Below are 18775 nucleotides of genomic sequence, written 5' to 3' on the forward strand. Positions count from 1 at the left end.
ATGACACGTGAGAGCACTCGGTAAAATTAAAGCATGTTGTTATTCCTATTAGTGAAGGAAAATATCAGACATATCTTCATTGCCCCCATCAGAGCCCATAGTCACAGGCCTGGACGCTGTCCTGCAAGTAGAGATCTAAGAAACCTCGATAGGTCTTCATATCAAGGAGGAGGGCTGATACTGTGGGATCTTTCCTCATGGCTGCCATCCAGAGCTTAAGTTTTGGAGTGTGGTCTACACACCTGTGGGAGATGGAAAGAATGAAGGCATGAGCTAGACTAAGTAGGAAGGCATTGCAGTCTCATATATCATCACTCTGCAGTTTCATTTTCTCCTCTAACCTTTTAAAGTAGTTCTTTAAAAATATTTCTTTAAAATTCATGTAATCATAGAATACAGGCAGGCCTTGTTTTATTGCACTTCTCCGATACTGCGTTTTTTTTACAAACTGAAGGTATGTGGCAACCCTGCATTGAACAAATCTATCGGTGCCGTTTTCCCAAGAGCATTTGTTCACTTCATGTTTCTGTGTCACATTTTGGTAATTCTCAGAGAATTTCAAACTTTTTCATTATTATATTTGTTATGGTGCTCTTTGATCACTGCTCTTTAATGTTACTAGGGCAAGACTCTAAAAGATTATGACTCACTGAAGGCTCAGATGGTGGTTAGCATTTTTAGCAATAAAGTATTTTTAAATTAAGGTTATGTTCATTGTTTAGCCATAAAGCTACTGCACACTTAACAGGCTACAGTATAGTGTAAACAACTTTTATATGCATTGGGAAACCAGGAAATTTGTGTGACTCACTGTATTGCAATATTTGCCTCATTGCAGTGGTCTGGAACCAAACCTGCAATATCTCCAAGGTATGCCTGTATTAGATTTGGAACATATTGTAGAGGTCTTTGTTTTATGGAGCAGTAATTTTAAAGTGAAATGACTTGCTCAGTTAATGTAAGAACTTTTGCAAACTCAGACTGGTAACTTTTTTTAACATGAAAGACAACCCATCTATGGCCAGATTGTAACTAAAAGGAAGAGATTAAGAAGTACAAATTGCCAATTACAAAAACAGTTACAGGGCTATAAAGTACAGCATAGGTAATATAGTCAGTAATACTATATATATGCTGTCAGATGGGTACTATACTTATTGGGGTGAGCACTTCATAAGTTGTATAAATGTCTAATCACTATGTTGTACACCTGAAACTAATATAATATTGTATGTCAACTGTAATGAAAACTTAAAAAAAAAAGAGAGATCAAACTTTTTTTGCCAGGGGAAGTGGTGATAAAGGTGAAGGGGGATATAGTCAATAATATTGTGGTAAGTTTGTATGGTGACAGATGATTACTAGACTTACTGTGGTAATCACATTGTAAGGTATATAAATGTCGAATCATTACACTGTACACCTGAAACTAATACAATATTGTATACCAACTATACTTAAATTAAAAAAATGTTTTTTAATAAATAAAAATTTTTTTAAAGAATAATGAAAAAAGGAGTAACTCTGAATGCTCTAAGCTCTGAGTTGGGAGTAAGCCAAAGTGGCTGCCAAACTTCAAAATACGCAATTCAGAAAACACTATGGGACTCTTACTGGTAAATGGGAGGTAGCATTGATCATACACTCCTCATGACAGCCTTATAGAAATGTATGTCCTTACATATTTTTAACCAGGAGGGAAGGAATAAATTACTTTCAAAACATTTTACTACATGTTACAGAACTCCTGCCCCTCCTAAATGGGGAGGAGTGGTGAGGATAGGTATATAACATGCCCGAGTCTTTCCTCCTGTCTGCTTGTTCACATTCAGACCAGTTGTATGAAATATTTTAATTTCTGTGCAGAAAAAAGGTCAACATATACTATTCCAATCATCATTATCCTAAAATATACACAAAACATTCAAATATCTTACTCAGTTAACTCCAGTCCTTCCAGCCGTTCAAACCAGGGCCAGATGAGGTAATCAATCATAGAAAGTGAATTGCCTCCAAAGAAGGTTGTCTTCTTATTGGTCAGCACCTGAACATTAAGCAGCATAAGAGTACTTGTGCATCTAGTAAAACATCATCAGAGATGACACAGGTGAGTTAAGTAGAGTGGTGAGAGCAGCAGTATTTACCCTGACATATCCAAGTTGGCTTTTTGTCTATTTGATCAGTTTAAACTTTAGAATCTGTTGGTTTGAGATGAAGCAACAACAATCAACAAAATAAACTGGAAAATGGAGAAAAATAAAATAAGGGATAGAGTACAAAATCTTTGTAATAAACAAAAGACTGGTATTCAGAATATAGAAAGAACTCCTGGGAATCAAAAGAAAAAAGGCAAACACCCATTAGAAAATTGAGCAAGTCTTGCACTTAACAAAACAGGATGTCCCAGAGGCCAATGACCACTTGAAAAGGTGCTCCAACTACATTAGTTAACAGGGAAATGCAAATTAGAACCAAATGTAATACCACATTCTAATACATCCATTAGAATGGCTAAGTGAACAAGACAAAGTTAGCAAGGGTGTGGAACCACAGCTGATAGGAATGTAAATTGGTACAACCATGTTTTAACAGTAGCTACTAAAGCTGGGTGCATATATTCTCTATAACCCAGTAATTCTACTTGGAAATGTGAACATATATTTATCCAAAGATAAGAATGTTCACTGCAGCATTATTTGTAATATAATTTGTAATAGCCCTAAAGTGGAAATGTTTACTGTCCATCAGGAGTAAAAAGGATTAAAAAAAATTGTGGTACAGTCATAAATTGGAACACTATACAAAGAATAGGAATGAACTATGTACAACATACTGGTATATGAACTTCACAAACCTAATACTGTATGAAAGAAACCAGACCCAAGCGTGCATATTATATGATTCCATTTGTAGAAAGTACAAAAAATAGCCAAAATTAATATTCTGTTTCTTGATTTGGGTGCTGGTTCCATGGCTGTGGAAGCACAAATAGTATGTTTCTGAAATTTAAGAAGGTGAATTGGTATTACAGTTTTGCCAAAGCAGGGAAGAGAATATTTTCTGGTTTACACCAAACCAACTTAACTTTTATAAACTAGTTTTTCTCAGGGCCCATATAACATTCTACATTGTAGACTGAATCTACTTGAGTATTTGGAATGTCTCAAGGCCAAGAGGAAGACTCAATCTAAAGGCCCAAATGGCAGCTCTCCCCGAAAGGAGGTGAAACATAAGTGTCTGTAAAATTCATGGCAAATGCTTTGTGGTGGAAAATGTGTATTATATAATACTAAGTGGAAAAAGAACACAGAATGGTATCTATGCTCTGATTATAGTTATGTACATTCTTTTTAATATATGGACAAAGACCGGAAAAAAAGAAAATAGGTGACACATTGTAGAAATGTTGGTGAGCATCCCTTTTTCCTTCTTATTTTAATGTCATTACAACAAAATGTTTTAAAAGCGAGCTCATGACACAATATTTTTAGGTGTTTTGGTTTACATCTTAAACATAGTAGCTTATGGCAATCTGTTGTAAACTAAAATTTTTTACTTGGTATTATTACTAATTGCTATAAAGTGTTTGGGAAATGGTAATATGAAGAAAAGAGTAGAAGGAAAAAGAGAGTAGATACAATATATCATTTACGCTGATAAAAGCTAGGAGAAGTGATTGATTACCTCCTCAAGCTTGCTGAATTCTTTACGAAATTCTTCTTTTATGCCAGAACGGTCTTCCTTATTTTTACTTCTAAGAAAGCGTCCCACCAAAGGTGGTATCTAGATAGAGAACAATTTCTTAGTTTATCATGGGAAGCTAATTATACCGGCCTCATATAAAAACACAATAGAACCCTCAAAGTCCCAGTATCAATGTTCAAGAAACTTCAAGGGTGTACTAATTCCTGTGTTCACAGAGATTATATACTGATCTTAGGAACAGTTTTGTGGCCTAAGATATTGTGTTGGTCAGGATTTTATAAGTTTCAAATCATAGAATGCACCTTGACAAGTTTGAGCCAAAAAATATCTTTCAAGGACACATTATCTCACTGAATTGTTGGGAGGCTAAACAAATAGGCTTGGAACTAAACTGGAACATTCCAAAATCATGCTCAGACTGGCCTGATGGAAAGCACTCTGAAACTATAATTTCTAGTGCCAATGAGCTGAAACTAGAGGTTACAGTTTGAGCAGCTGCCAGTTAGCTGAAACTAGAGGTTACAGTTTGAGCGGCTGCCAGTTAGCTGAAACTAGAGGTTACAGTTTGAGTCACTGCCAGAACCTGGACTCTCAAGTAACTAATGCCACTAGCACCAAAGCTGTTTCTACCCCGGAATTTAATCTTGCAACCACCCACCACAGCTCCTGAAAGCCAGAAGCTCTGCCACCAGCCACTCACCAGCAGAACCAGTGCCCCCCACCAAGCCCATTTCCTCACATGGCTCGTTTCTGAATTGAACTCTACCATGTGTCTAGCTGACTGGAGAGCATAGGTCCCTGGCCTTGGCCCCAGTTGCAGAGGGAGCTGGGGAAGAGAATTTTTCTGATTTCTACCTTGGAGAAGACATGCAAAGTCTTCAAAGGGGACTGACTACCTGAAGACCTGACAGGTGTAGTGTCACATGCTTTAATGCTTGTGGTGGGTGTGTTTTAATACTTCGGTCTTTGATATCATCTCACCGCAAGAGAAGTCCACTCATCCCAGTTTAAGTAAGCGGGCACTCATAAAAATATGGATACTCGTAAAAATACGAATCTTCTGAAATCCCACTGATGTCAGCATAGCTTGCCCTCATTGGAACTGAAGATTTGCAGGCAGCCATTCGTCCACATTTCCATCTGGGCCTGCCTGGTCTTTCCTCTGCTTCTCCTTAAATGTCTGTTCCATATTATTTTCTATATACAGTTCCCTTTGCAGTGCTCTTAACTTCCACTTGCTTAAAATTTTATTTTTATGGGGCTTTGGTTTGTCAAGTCTCCAATTATTAATATCGATATGTCTCCAAAGCTTTCACACCTTTACTGCCTTAGTCTCTGTAGCTCAGTTCCAAGTTTCTAAAAGAGAAGATGATTGAGCTGGGGGTGTGGATGGGGGCATTTCTGGTTTGCTGAGCTGTGGCCAGGAGGGTGGGGTCATGTGGTACCTAAGACCACCTTTTCCCTGAATGTGAGCAGGAAAGTAATAGTGCATATCTCCAGCTTTTAGGTCATTTTCTTTCTAGATGGTACAATGAATCTCGTTACTTTTTTTTTTTAATTCTCCAACATCTTTCTTGTAAATGCCATATTCTCTGTCCACCATTTTTGACAGCAGCCATCTCTACTATTCTTTCCCCCTCATCCTGCTAAGCCAGACAAGTCCCTCTTCCTTCTCCATTGGCTTCCCTTTGCAATGTCTTCTTAAACAATATGTCTTCCCTGTAAGTCCCATCTTCGAGTATTTCTTTAACCATTTCTTTCTCTAGAGACAAGGTTTTTTCTTTGTACGCTGACATTGTACACGATTACAGAGCCATAAAGTAACGCGACAAAGTAACGCGATTACAGAGCTATCACCTCAGCTATATTCTTGTCCACAATTGGTCATTTCTTTGTTAATACTAATTGCTTGAACTAATATACAACATTGATAGTAACTAAGATACAAACAGTTCTTCTACAGGAATGCCATTTACTCAGTCAGCTGAGAGCTGTCTTCAAGACTGAGTAGATGCTCAGTGCTAGACACTGGTTAGAACAACTAACACTATTTACCACGTGTCGGACTCTGCTCTCAGTGTTTTATATGAACTGGTTCTTATCTATGAGGAGGGAGCAACTATATTCATTTTACAAACGATGAGCTGAGGTACAAAGGTAAAGCAATAAGCAACTTGCTAAGAGTCACAGAACATGGAAGTGGCAGAGCTGGTCACAAACCCGGGTAGGCAGTGAGCCAATAGTGATGGAAACACTGCCCTCACCCCCAAGGAGCTTACAGCCCTGGTGTAACACACAGGCCATAAGGCAGGCAGTCACCAAAAGAGAAATGTTAGTATATGTGGGAACAGAGCTGGGCATTCCCCAAGTCTGGACAAGCTTCTGGAAGGCAGCAGTATCTGAGTAGATACATGAAAGAGGATTTGGAATAAGCATACAAAGTGAGAAGAAGAAGAGTCTCCCAGCAAGAGCTGGTAAGGTGGCGAGTTTGGGAAAACTGAAAACATTCAGTATGGCTGGAATATAAATGGTTGGGTGAAAAAGGGTAACTTTGGAGAGGTAAACAGAAACGAATCAAAAAAGGGCTTGCAGGACACATCAGAGCTGACAAGAGTATAATCCTTTCTAAATTACTGAACTGTAAATGACAGCACCGAGGTAGCTTAAAAGCAAAAGTTTTTTTCAAATAGGAACTGAAATTTCTTATCCACACACCTTAGAAAATAACTCAAAGGTCATCTTCTGGCATGCTTTCTCATAGGGGTCTTCCGGCAACAGCTTCTTCCCTGGATATACTTCATCCAGGTACTCACAAGTGATGGCAGATTCGTAGACCAGTTGACCCTGACTGTTTTCCAGAACTGGCACCAGACCAAAGGGATTCTTCTTAAAGAACCACTCAGGCTTATTTTTCAGATTGATGTTGATGACTTCGTGCCTGAAAGACCCATAGAAGACAACGAAGAGAGTAAAACATTTTTTGTACTTCTGAATAAATCCTCACTGGTCCTAATACCCACTTAGTTGATCAGACCCCAGATTTAGGAGTCAACTCAGCCGTGATTCCTTCCCCCCTGCATCCTCTTCCTCAAGTCAAATGGATCAGCAAGACCTGTCGGCTAGACCTCCAAGTCATACTCTGACTTTAGTCACTTCTCACTGTTACCACTGCCACCTCATCCAAAACATCATCTGCTCCCTGGGCCTCCACAACAGCCCCCCACCAGCCTCTCAGCTTCCACTGTGGCATGTCTATAGCCCATTCTCCACACACGGCCAGGTGGAGCTTTGACAAACGGAAATCACATCAGCCTGTCCTCCTGCTTACAACCTTTCAATTGCTGCTCATTGCAAAGAGGATAAACCCTAAACCACTTTCTATGACATGCCAAGACACATTTGATCTTGCCCCTGCTTACCTGTTTCCTACACCTTTGCCTCTAGTCATGATCTGGCCCCACTGGCCATTTTCTTCCTTGAATTTGCCAAACAAGTTCTCACCTTAGAGCTTTTGCACTTACTGGTTCTCTGCCTTCTCTACCTGTCTTCCCAGGTCTAACACCACATGCTCAGTTCCTTGCTTTTTACAAGTATATTAAGGAATTAAAAAAAAATCCACACACAAAATAAGCTTTCAGATTAAATCTCCATGCATTGATACATTTTTTTAAATGTTGCGTGGTAAATCATACAAAGTAAACCCAAAAAGAAGAAAACAGGTGAACTCTGGGGCTATATTCAGATTGTAATTATATCTTGTATCTTGCCTGAGAGATTTTAGGGGAAATAAGAGAAAGGAAAGTTTCGCATAATTGTTAAAGCCAGATCCATATAATTGTCAAAGCTAGATAACTGTTCAATGGAACAGATTACTCAAAAATAACATACACTAACACTTATTGGTTCCTATTTCCCCATTCACCCCAGTAGCTAGAACAGCATTTAGTTTGAGGGTTTAAATATGTAATTCCCCCATGGAAACAGGATAACCAGATTAAACGCGAGCGTGTGTGCGTGTGTGTGTGTGTGTGTGTGTGTGTGTGTATTAAAAGGTTCATGTGCTGAGAGACAGTGGACACTCAAATACAAGACACTGCAAGAAAAACCAGGCCTCCTGCCAAGGAATTGTCAACATTTCTGAAATTTTATACTGTGAAAACAAAAGGTAGATTCTGGGCTTTTGTGATAAAGGTTCTCATAACACACATGCATTTGGTGGTAACCTGGCACTGTGAGCCAACAAGTCAACACATCTGCTACAAGTTGGAAAACGTACCTTTTAGAGAAAACCATACTTTGTTAGGTTATACCATGTGGTAAAAATCTCGTACCTCTGATGAAAGTCTCCTGGGACTCAAAAGCCATCCATGATAGCAGACCTCTGCTGTTTGCACTACCTGGTAGCTGTTACCACTCTTCACCGCCATATACATACTATGATGGTAAAGCCATTTCAGTTTTCCTTTGGAAAACTGTCCCACTAAGTAAGGTAGGGTTGTTTTCAACCCAGAGTTACAGAGAGGCACTTACCTCAGGACTTTGTGCCCCAAATCCATCTGTGTCTTGCTCTTGGACTTTTCAATTATATGAGCACAAGGTAGTCTTTTTTTCAATCCAATTTGAATTAGATTTCTCTTACTTGCAATAAAAGAATTCTAATACAGTGACATTACACTATTGGATAAAATAGTGTTTGGGATAAATGTTACTAAATGTTGAGTAGTTTGCTATGTGTTCAGAATTAATTTCATCCAAATAAGATGCCAATCTTAGTGAAGCGATGGCTAACCTGAAAATAATTTTTTTTTCTTTAGAATGCATCTTATATTTCTTTTAGGGAAAAGAATTGCCTCCTTAACTCTCCTCCTAGAAGACTAAAATTTGTTTGTAAACCTTAAGCACATGGATGGAAAATTTCTTAAGAATGGGGGCTATGTTTTAAACTTACACACCACAGATATCTGATGCCTGTTCCATAGATTGCAAAGGGAGGCGGTTCCAACGGATATTTGGCATAGCCAGAGAAAAGCAAAGGGCCTATTGCATAATTCTTGTGGCTAACCCATGGGTCAATGACCATGCTAGTTTCAGTGAGGCTTGGCAAAAAACAATTTTTAGGCACAGGCCAACAACCCAACCCGGTAGGGCTATGTACCGCATAGTTAACTCAGCACATTGCTAGAAGGGTCAAGGTCTGGAATGGTTATCGACCATTCGACAATTCGATATAGAAACATACTCAGAATAACAGCAAATAGTATCGTAAACCGGTCAGGGAGGGAGAAGTAGGGGGAGAGTGAAAGGCAGTGAGCCCGGAATCAGGGATCTACCAGAACTTAAAAGAGCTCTGGTAGATCCCTCTCACTAACTTTACTGGAACCCCAGTTTTTCTAAATCCATAAAATGATTAGGTTAATCTAAGTGGGGAGCCCCAGACTTCTGGAATCTGTGGCATTCCCCTTACCACCACCACCCCCCAACCCCACCCCTCGAGGAGAGGATCCATAACTTGCTAGGTCCCTCCAAAAGGCTGAGAATAGCAATTATGTTGCAGTAAAGGAAGCTCTGGGGACCCCATCAGAGAGTCCCTCCCCAGCCGCCCGCAGCAGCGTATTCCCGGCCGGCTAGAGGAGCGGCCTCCGCCTTGGTCCTCACGGGATTCCCTTGGCCTTCAGGACGAGGCGCGTCCTCTCGGCGAACGGGCAGAACCTCATGCTATAGACGCGGATCACGCCATCCGGGACGGGTCCTGGGGGCGCGCTCCCTGCAGGGGGGAAACAAAGATGGTTACGGCCCGAGAGCGGCGGGGAGTCCCCGCCTCCCGCTACGCCTGGTCTCAGCCGCGTAGAGGTCCCATGCGCTGCAGCCCTTGTCGGTTCCCTGAAGGAGTAGGCGCTTCCGGGAGGCTTGGCTCCAGAGCGGCCGAACTAGGACCCGCGGCCGGGGGTCGCCGAGATCTCCCCTGCCTCTCGCGGCGGTCAGGCCTCACCCTTCTCTAGGCTCCTGGCTGATCCTCCAGACATCGTGGCGCAGTGCAGACTGACCTTGGCGCACGGGTTTGCAGGCTATTCAGGAAGTAAGTGGGCCCTCCCTTCCTGTCTCAGAAGCGCGAACCTGGGATGGGTCGACAGCTCCGCTTGTGCTGTGTTCCCAGGACCCAACGCTGCCGGGGTGCTTGGAGCGAACCCACGCGCAGCGAGCCCTGTGGGCGACCCAGACCGCCGCACCAGGATCTATTTCCCACCCTCTGCAAAAAGGAACGCCCCGCCGCTGGGGTTCCAGTGCCTCAAGGGAAATCGCCGCCCAGACGCCCACCCGTTGCGCCCGAATCCAGGGCCAGCCTTCCCGGTTTGGTGGGGGTCGCGTTTAAAACTCTGCAGCTGGCAGTTGTGCCAAAGTGTATCGTGCTGGCCAAGAGATGCCCACGTCGAGATGCACAAAAGAAACATTCAGAGCCATTCTCAACCCGGTACGATGATGTCCGCCCTCCACACGAGTCCACGCCTGACCCTGACCTCCCAGATTCCACGCCCCCCTCTGAGAAGCGCGCTCCAGCAGCCCTCAGGTGGCTCGCAGATCTGGTCCAAAGCTACCGTCAGCTTCAAAGCTTCCCCAACTTCAGGGCCTGTGGCCTGGACCCAGCACTGGCTTTCCTTTCTAGAACGTGCTCTCCAAAGGTTACTGTTAGAAGCACAGTGACAGGTCGCTTAACCAGCCACCTGAACAGCCTTTTCCTTTCTCTGTCAGTACTAGCTTAATATGACTACTGGGAGGCTGCTGTCCCTACTGTCACCCACAGGACACATCCTCTTAGTTTTAACCCAAAGGAAACAGCACAACTCTGGATATAATAACCTCAGATGGTGCTGCTTTCAAAAATCTATCGATTTCTATTTTGAAGCTCTAGTCGGGGCATAATCTCAGAGTCAGTCAGGTGGACTGAATAAATTTAGTCCCATAGGTCTATGAAAAATATCTGGCCAGAGCATCTGCTCAAACAGCTCCTCTTAACTTAGGGGTTAGGAAAGAGGATTCCAGGGCACTTGGTACAGATACCGGGAAAGCGTTGTCAATGTTTTGCTTGTCTGCTTAGATTTGAAAGCTGGTAACTACTGTGCCATTTATTTGTGGGGAGGGGGTTGGTGGTGGTGGTCTGTTTTTATTTTGATTAGCTCTATTATGGGAGAAGCAGGGAGTAAGGTGGTAAGTACACGGATCTCAGAGCCTTCCTGCCTGGATTTGATCCTGACTCCCACCCATGTTAGTTTGCTAGGGCTAGGGTAACAAAGTACTGCAAACTGAGTGGCTTAAACAACGGAAATCTATTCTCACAAGTTCTGGAGGCTAGAAGTATGAGATCAAGTTATCAGCGCAGTTTTTCCTTCCGAAGACTGTGATAATCTGTTCCATGTCCCTCCCCTAGCTTCTGGTGGTTTGCTGGTAATTGTTGGTGTACCTTGGAGCATAGAAGCATTACCCCATCTCTGCCTTCATCTTCCCGTGGCATCCTCCTTGTGTGCATATTTGTGTCCAAATTTACCCTTTTTATAAGGACACCAGTCATATTGGATTGGGGGGGGTGGTCAACCCTAATCAAGTACGACCTCATTTCAGTTGAATTAATTACAACTGCAATGAACCTATTTCCAAATAAGGTCACATTCTGAGGTATTGGGGATTACAGCTTCAACATATTATTTATGAATTTGTAATTTGACGTGAATTTATTATGAAACCATATGAATTATAATAACCCTTTATTAAACATGTGAATGTGGGAAAGTTCTGTGTTTCAGTTCCTTCATCTGTAAAATGGGGTGGAAAAAGCTAATGCCTCTCTTATAGAGTTTGAAGAAGAATTAACTTAGTAAATATGTAGAAAGCACTTAACAGTTCTTGGTACAGAATAAGTTTTAAATGTTTGTTACTATAGCAGATACTACTGAGACAGGTTAATTAGCATTTTGTCAGGTAAATAGGGAAGTCCCTGGTAGAATAAACAAAGGCAGCCATATCCTGAAACTCCAGGTTCTGAAATATTCATTCACTCCAGGACAAAAATGTAATTGAGCTCTGAGGTTAATACATTATGTCATAAATCCCTTTAGACCGGACAAACAGAACAAATCTGACAGACAGAAATCAGTTATTTCATAATTCCCTTCAGGCTGGACAAACAGAGCAAATCTGATAGACAGAATTCATTTAGAAGGCACCAACCCCCTTCCCCAGCATGCAAGAGAAAGTATAAAATGAGAGCCTTTTGCCTTAGCCAGTGGGCATCCCAGTTTCGGGTACCCCCTCTCGCAAGAGAGCTGCACTTTCGCTTCGATAAAAATCTTTGCTCCTCTACTTCTCCTTCCGAGGCCGCATTCTCATTCTTCGGGTACATGAGACCACGATCTCTGGCACCGGACACCAGGGTCCTATATCACTAAGTGAAAAAAAAGTAGACCATATTTTTGCTAAAACATGGGTCTTGCTTAACTCTTTTTTAGAAAATTAACATTTTAGGAAGTCTTTTAGCACATTAATATTATGCAAATTTAAATTTGGCCTGCCAAAACCTCTGATTGGCCAAACTAAAAATTTCACATCAAGGTATTATTTGAGAATTTTTACTTAGAATGGCCTGTCCCCTAATTAGTATGAACAGTGTAACATTTTGTCGTAATGATTTGAAAGATCCAATTCATCAATAAAGTAAAAGTTAATTCCTCACAGGAGAAAATTGAAAAGAAAATATATGTCCCAGGAAACTACTGTACTGTAGCACTGCTCTGTACTATAGTGGCTTATCTCCAAGCCCTTTGTGATAAGTAAACATCTGGGAACACACTGCTGTTAGTCACAAGGAAAAATAGTATCTCACCTTTTTGCAGCTGTAATTGTCAATAATTAACCTGAGTGGGCTCACCTCAACTAATTCTGCTAGGTAGAGATCAAGAGTTAGAGGTCCTAGTGATAAGAAATACCTTCTAAATATCATTTGTCTTTAGTGACCATATACACACACTTGACACAACATTCTTCTGTGACTTTTCAGGAATGCAACTTAAATAATTTTACACTTACTAATAAATAGTAAATTGATATCGATAAGGTGTTTTTTATAAAGTTAGGAATATTGAAAGTCACATGAAGTGTTTCACTGTTATTATTTTAATTAATTATATTTAAAATCTCTTTTAAAAAATTAAGGTCCCTTAATGTGAACTCGTGAATAAGAATGTTTCTTTAAAAATTAACATTCTGTGACAGTCCATTGCAGGGAGAAATAGCCTTTATCAAAGAGATTCCAGGGAAAGATTCTGGCTGAATGATTGAGTGAAAGAATTTGTATGGCCCAGAGTAAGGTCAAATGAAATAAAAAATTATAATCCTCACAATAAGAAGCCATACAGGAATAAATGCTCTATAAAGAAAGGAGCTTGAATTATATATATATATATATATATACACATACATACACCAGGGGTGCCAAAAAAAATGTCTATCAGTGGACACTTTGGTCAATGTTGCTCAAGCAGTAGTTCCCCATAATTAGAAGTGTTTGGACGCTGATGGTAACCACTTTGAGCACCTCTTGTAATTGCAGAAGTCAAATGTGACTTGTATTCATCTTTTGTTATCAGTATATATTGAGTATTACAATTTTAATACAGTTTTCCTTTCTTAAAATGTGTATACATTTTTTGGCACCCTGTGTGTGTGTATATATATATATGCATATATATGTATATATATTCACTCATAATCACATCTAAAGTACTTAGTGACCTTTTAAGGACAAAATGCATTTTATTTAATGATCAAGTACAAAAATACAAATACACACACAGATATTTGAAACATTATTTACCTTTACCATGTGGGATGCATTGTGAAATTTTGTTTCATGTTCTTTCATTTTAAAAAAGTGGGAGGGCTGGTAATGACTTAGTAAAGAGGTCATACCACTAATATGTTCTAATCCATAACTGCTCGAGAACACAAACTTGTGTTACTGATGCCAATTAATAATTTAAGGGAACTTGATAATCTTCCTTCTTAGACTTAGCCCACAGCAGTATTCTATGTATTCAGGGGGGAAAAATTAGCATAGCCTTGTGACCAGGTAGCCAGGCTGAACGTGATGCATGCACGTCAGTGTGCACTGAAATCACCTTCCTTCCCAGGCTGAACAGCTGGGGGAAATGACTTGCAACTATGTAATAAGACCATGTGTCTGTACCATACATTTTGTATATAAAGTCCTTCTCATATACATTATTTCATTTGATCCTCTTAACAACCCTGTGAAGGTAGGCAGGAAAAATATTATTTTCACTTTACAGATGATGAAGTTAAATTACAGAAAGTTTCGATGGCTTGTCCAGTTACCACCTACCCAGTATGAAGCAGAGACAGAGTAAGAACACGAATTTTTAGGTTCAGGGCTCTTTTCTCTAAACCACATAGCCACTGAGAGTATAACCTGAGCTCAGATGTTTTCATCACTTCATCCTCATTTTCTTGTAGACACAAGCTTTTGTCATAGAATACAATGAAATGCCCGATTGTAAACTTGTCAGGCCAGGTTTCTACCAGTAAAAACTTGTGATCACAGAACATGTATTTTTTGGAAAGCACTGTTGCTTTGTCTCTAGAAACACAAGTAATGTGAAAAACCCTAAAGGCAAAGGAAATTGAAGGGAAGTCAGATGAAAGGATATAAAGTATAAAGGACAGAAATGTACTGATGAATTTTGGTGCTTTTAAACTTTTACTTTTGTGAGAAGTCTCAATGGAGAATTTAATGCAGATGAGACTTGAAGCTTTTGAAGAGGATCTTAAGTCTTGGTGAGGTTATTCAAACTCAAATCTTAAATGTGTAATGATGGTGAAGCAGGGCCCGGTTGGGACCCCTCGCGGCATCCCCCACTTCACCTTTCCTTGACCTATAGCTTAACAACCGACCATCCCCCTGCAGAGGTTAGGCTCCATGCAGACTCCCAGAACCCTCACGTAGCCTTTAGAGGAACGCCCAGATTTTCCCTTAAATACCCCAAGCTGGTCTGAGAATGTTCAGGCAATTTTTGGAGGTGTTAACTTGCTGCTTATTCTATGACCCAGATCCTGTGTCGGTCTATTAGCTGAGCAGCGAAGGCAGCACAAGCCCCGGACTCAGTTGGCCTCTGGTTTCAATGGTAAACCATGGTCTTCAAAAACTTGGTACTTAATGCTCTCCTAAAGTGCTATTTTAAGTGATATTTGTGCCACAATTCAAATTGATTCCTGTATTTGTAAGGTAATATATTTTATTACATTTATAAACTCTGTTTCCTCTTTCATCAGCTCCTACAAAGTTTTCCTCCTACATGATGTAATCTTTCACTAAGTGCATAGATTGTCAAACATATGTGACAGAGTGCCACCCATGACAGCTACAAAGGGTGCCCCTGCCATGGGCCTCATGCTTTAGAGGACCCATCCATCTGTAGAGCACTCAACATCCCCCGAGGACTCAATATTCCCCCAGCACAGCTGCCACCCTAAACAACCCTAAAGATCTACCATTGTGATTAAACCCCTTCCCCACCCTAGAGAAATGCTTCTCCACTTTTGCCCCGGGTCCCTGAAACAAGACTACTTACTGAGTTTGAATGCTGAGAAGTTTGTGTGTTGTGCCCTATCCAGCCCAAAACGCCAATAGTGCTGAACCTGAGAAACCCTGTGTTAGCTTCCCTTGTCAGGACCATAAAATCAACTTCTAACATCTTCCTATTTCTATTCTCCTACCAAATTGATAATCTTCCTGCAGACAGAATAATCTTTCATAAACATAAATCTGATCATATTATTCCCATTTAAAACCATGTAATGCCTTTCCAGGGCTCTTAGCCTAAGGACCAGAATTCTCAACTTGGCCTTTACCTAGACGGCCCTGGGCTCCTCCAGCCTCATCTTCAGTATTTTCTACTTACTTCCCTCTGCTCCAATCACACTGCCCTTCCCAGTTCATCCAATGTGTCGTCCTGCCTTAATAACTTTCCAAAAACTGCTCTCAGCCCCTCGTTCCCCCCTCCCCGGGGGCTTCAAATAACATCTGGCTTGGTCAGCACTCAATATTAATTTCTGCTAATGATATTAATATTGCAAGTATTTACCACAGGATCGGCCCCGCCACTCCAGCAACCACTCCGAAGGGCCCGCCCCTCGCTTCGTTCCCCGCCCTCCATTGGTCAACACGAGGCAGCGCTTCCACCAATTCGCTCGGCTCTAGAAGGAAGAGGCCGAAAGGGCAGAGCCAATGGGAGCAGGGGTTACGGTCTCCTGGCTACAGTGCAAACAGTGGAGTCTGCGCTGGCTCTGCAGCTAGGGATCTCGGTGTAACGGTTGCAGACCGGATCCGGAGTCCAGCGTTTGCTGCCAGGGGACCCGCTCAGAGAAACGCGACCCATGGCACAAAGCCGGGAGCTAGAGGAGCGCCACTTGGCCATCCCGGGCAGCGCGTCCCTGTCCGTGAGGTGTGGCGCCGCTGCCCCGCGACTGACTTCGGTCTCGCGGAAACTTCTGACCTATATCCCTTCCCTACCATCTTCTTCCTCCCATTCTTTAGATCTGGTCTCTCCCGGAAACTTCGACCTCTTCTCAAACCCATCTCCTTCGAGTAGACTCCCTCTCTGTGTGACCCCTTCTCTCCATCCCTTTATTCAATGACCGCATCTCCAGTTGTCTTTCCCCGCACCCCCGGCCCCCAAGTTTCCCGCCCCTCTCTCACCCAATATTGCTCTCCTCCACTGTTCCTTTCTGCCTCCTCTTTCTGGTTCAGTATTGCTGTTAGTGATCCGTTTCCCCCAGACCTTTCATAAGTACCCCCCACCCCCACCCCATCCCAATGACAGCCCGTCCCATTCTTGTAGTCTTTGGAGATTTCCCCCCAAATTTACGGTCGTCAGTCCCTTCCTCCTAACTGCTAACCACTAACTTGGGATTTATTTGCTTTTATAGTGGTCTTTGAAAAGCATAAAGCGCTGCCCAGATAAAGGTGGTGTTTTTTCCCTTCCATATTCTAGACTGTTACCTGCTCTGTTCCACACAGCATACTCCGCCCGGTCCTGGCTGTACTCTCCAATCTCTTGAAGTTTCTTACCAAACCAGTGCCCTTCTCTTGCCGTCTCCACCATCTATCTTTAAGGATATCTTTAATATTTAAATAAAACGAGAATTTCCCCTCATCTCAAACTCTCCTAACTTCTAGCATACACCCACCACACACTTCTTACTTAAAAGTATGTTGCTTTTATGTTCTAACCTCCTCATTCATGTTGACTTAATTCCTTTTATTTTATGCCTTTTTCTGTGTTTTTAGATCTAAAATATGGCTAGCCATGCTTAATCTTTGTAAAAAGGCAAATTTCCTACTCCACTTACAACCACAAAGCAGGCTGTCATATTCACAGTGTTGTTGTTTTTTAATTTATATTTTAAATCAAAGCTAATTACAAAAGAAAGGCCCAGGATACACCCTGTTTTCAATTAGGGTCAAGCTTTTCTCTCTGCTGTTTTCATTTTTTCTTTTTTCATGTATACAAGACCCCAGAAATCCTTCTGAGACTTTCTCAGGTTTGATCAGAGGATTTGCTCCACTGAAAAAGTTCTCTAAGAAGGAACTTGAGACCTATAGAATTTTAGGTTTACATTTAAATTTCTATAGTGCCTGGACTCAAGCTGTCCTCACAGCCAGTATAAGTGTTCTTTTATCTCAGAGATTATTTTGGGCAGAAAGGGTGAAAATAGGATAGATGTGTTTCAAAGATTTTGGTGACCTTTTGATTCCTTTGTCAAAAAAAGAAAATATTTGAAATGTATTATATTGATGGTGACATATCTTTTCCCTAAAGATGGGTGCAAGGATTCCCTAAGCAGAATGTTCATTTTGTCAACGATAGCACCATTTGCTACCCTAGTGGGAATTTTGTGATATTTATTAATATTGAAACCAAGAAAAAGACTGTACTCCAGTGTATGAACGGAATTGTGGGCGTCGTGGCAACTAATATTCCTTATCAAGTTGTGGCTTTTTCTGACCGGAAGCTAAAACCCCTCATCTACATATACAACTTTCCTGAATTGACCAGAAGGACCAAATTAAAAGGTATCTTGTAAGACCCTTCCTCTGCCATAACTGAAAGATTTTTGTTAGAAGATGTAACCAAATCTAGTTCTTAAAAATGAAGGTTTTTTTGGAAGAGGTGTGTGTGTGTGTGTGTGTGTGTGTGTGTGTCTGTGTGTCTGTGTGTGTGTTTTACACATTTTTAAAGAAGGAATCAGGCTGATCACAAATGATTAAGTGGGCTAGAGTCTTGCTACTCAAAGTGTGATCTGCTTGCCTCCTACAGTGGCATCACCTATGCTGCTTGTCATAAGCGCAGAAACTGCTCTCATCCCAGACTTACTGAATTAGAATCTGCATTTTAACAGATTCCCCAGGTGATCACATGCACATTATGTGTGAGAAGCACTACCCTAGAAGACTCATTTACAGCACTAAATGCAGTTTGAAAACTTTTTCCAGAACAATTTTTTCTTTCCTGATGATTTATTGAAAATCTAGGTGAATTGATGTGGCATAACTTGTAAAGATAAGTCTCTGAGCCTCAATTTTCTTTTCCGTGAAATGGGAATAATGGTAGCATCTACAGTTAAGGCTGTAGTGACACTAAATGAAATTATATATATACATGTGTCATATATGACATATGTCATGTATATAATATGTCAGTCAATGTTACCTACTATTTAAATTATCATTGACTCATTCTTAGATACAACAGACTCAGATAGGGCTGCTGTACATCTACTGGAGCCTCCATCTCATGAGCCCCTCATTTAACACATCATAGACGGAAATCTCAGCGGAGCGTAAGGCTGATCTTAGTTCTGTAGCCTGGTGGGTCAATATGTTTTTGGGTCAAGCCAGGGAACTTTACTATAATTTAACATCTTATTGGTGGGAAATTTGTGTTCTCACAGATTAAAACAACTTTCAAAACATAACCCATTCATACAGTGGGAACTGTGTGTG

The 18775-nt window shown here is 41.2% G+C and overlaps 2 protein-coding genes across 4 annotated transcripts in view; one reads left to right on the top strand and one right to left on the bottom strand.

Moving 5' to 3' along the window:
- Window positions 1-21: 21 nt before the first annotated feature.
- GSTO1 (glutathione S-transferase omega 1) lies at window positions 22-9968 on the bottom strand. Of its 3 annotated transcripts, none has more exons than XM_019725077.3 (6): window positions 9750-9968; window positions 9361-9469; window positions 6421-6643; window positions 3685-3783; window positions 1938-2044; window positions 22-242 (listed from the first exon to the last, which is right to left on the bottom strand). In XM_019725077.3, the coding sequence occupies exons 2-6, from the start codon at window positions 9417-9419 to the stop codon at window positions 89-91; spliced, it is 642 nt and encodes a 213-aa protein (XP_019580636.3). In that variant the 5' UTR covers window positions 9420-9469; window positions 9750-9968; the 3' UTR covers window positions 22-88. The 3 variants fall into 3 exon arrangements, with proteins under 3 accessions (XP_019580636.3, XP_019580635.3, XP_019580637.3); XM_019725076.3 differs by having other exon boundaries at window positions 9695-9968; XM_019725078.3 differs by lacking the exons at window positions 9361-9469; window positions 9750-9968 and adding an exon at window positions 8236-9151.
- A 6076-nt stretch (window positions 9969-16044) lies between these two features.
- CFAP43 (cilia and flagella associated protein 43) overlaps window positions 16045-18775 on the top strand; it is a 73617-nt gene continuing 70886 nt past the window's right edge. Inside the window, exons 1-2 of the mRNA XM_019725074.3 lie at window positions 16045-16214; window positions 17592-17845. Of these exons, the coding sequence (XP_019580633.3) occupies window positions 16147-16214; window positions 17592-17845 (322 nt within the window). The 5' untranslated portion in view covers window positions 16045-16146. The remainder of the gene's footprint in view (window positions 16215-17591; window positions 17846-18775) is intronic.

The sequence above is a fragment of the Rhinolophus sinicus genome, chromosome 15 (assembly GCF_057876585.1).
Source record: "Rhinolophus sinicus isolate RSI-liver-muscle chromosome 15, RSI-T2T, whole genome shotgun sequence".
NCBI lineage: Eukaryota > Metazoa > Chordata > Mammalia > Chiroptera > Rhinolophidae > Rhinolophus > Rhinolophus sinicus.

Excerpts from the sequence above, each read along its gene's own strand:
- GSTO1 (XM_019725076.3), bottom strand. The coding sequence starts at position 9,728 with ATGTCTGGAGGATCAGCCAGGAGCCTAGAGAAGG. Across the intron at positions 6,644-9,360 it reads CTGAAGGCCAAGGGAATCCC|GCACGAAGTCATCAACATCA; the intron begins GTGAGGACCAAG and ends TGGGTCTTTCAG. Across the intron at positions 2,045-3,684 it reads AATTCAGCAAGCTTGAGGAG|GTGCTGACCAATAAGAAGAC; the intron begins GTAATCAATCAC and ends CTTAATGTTCAG.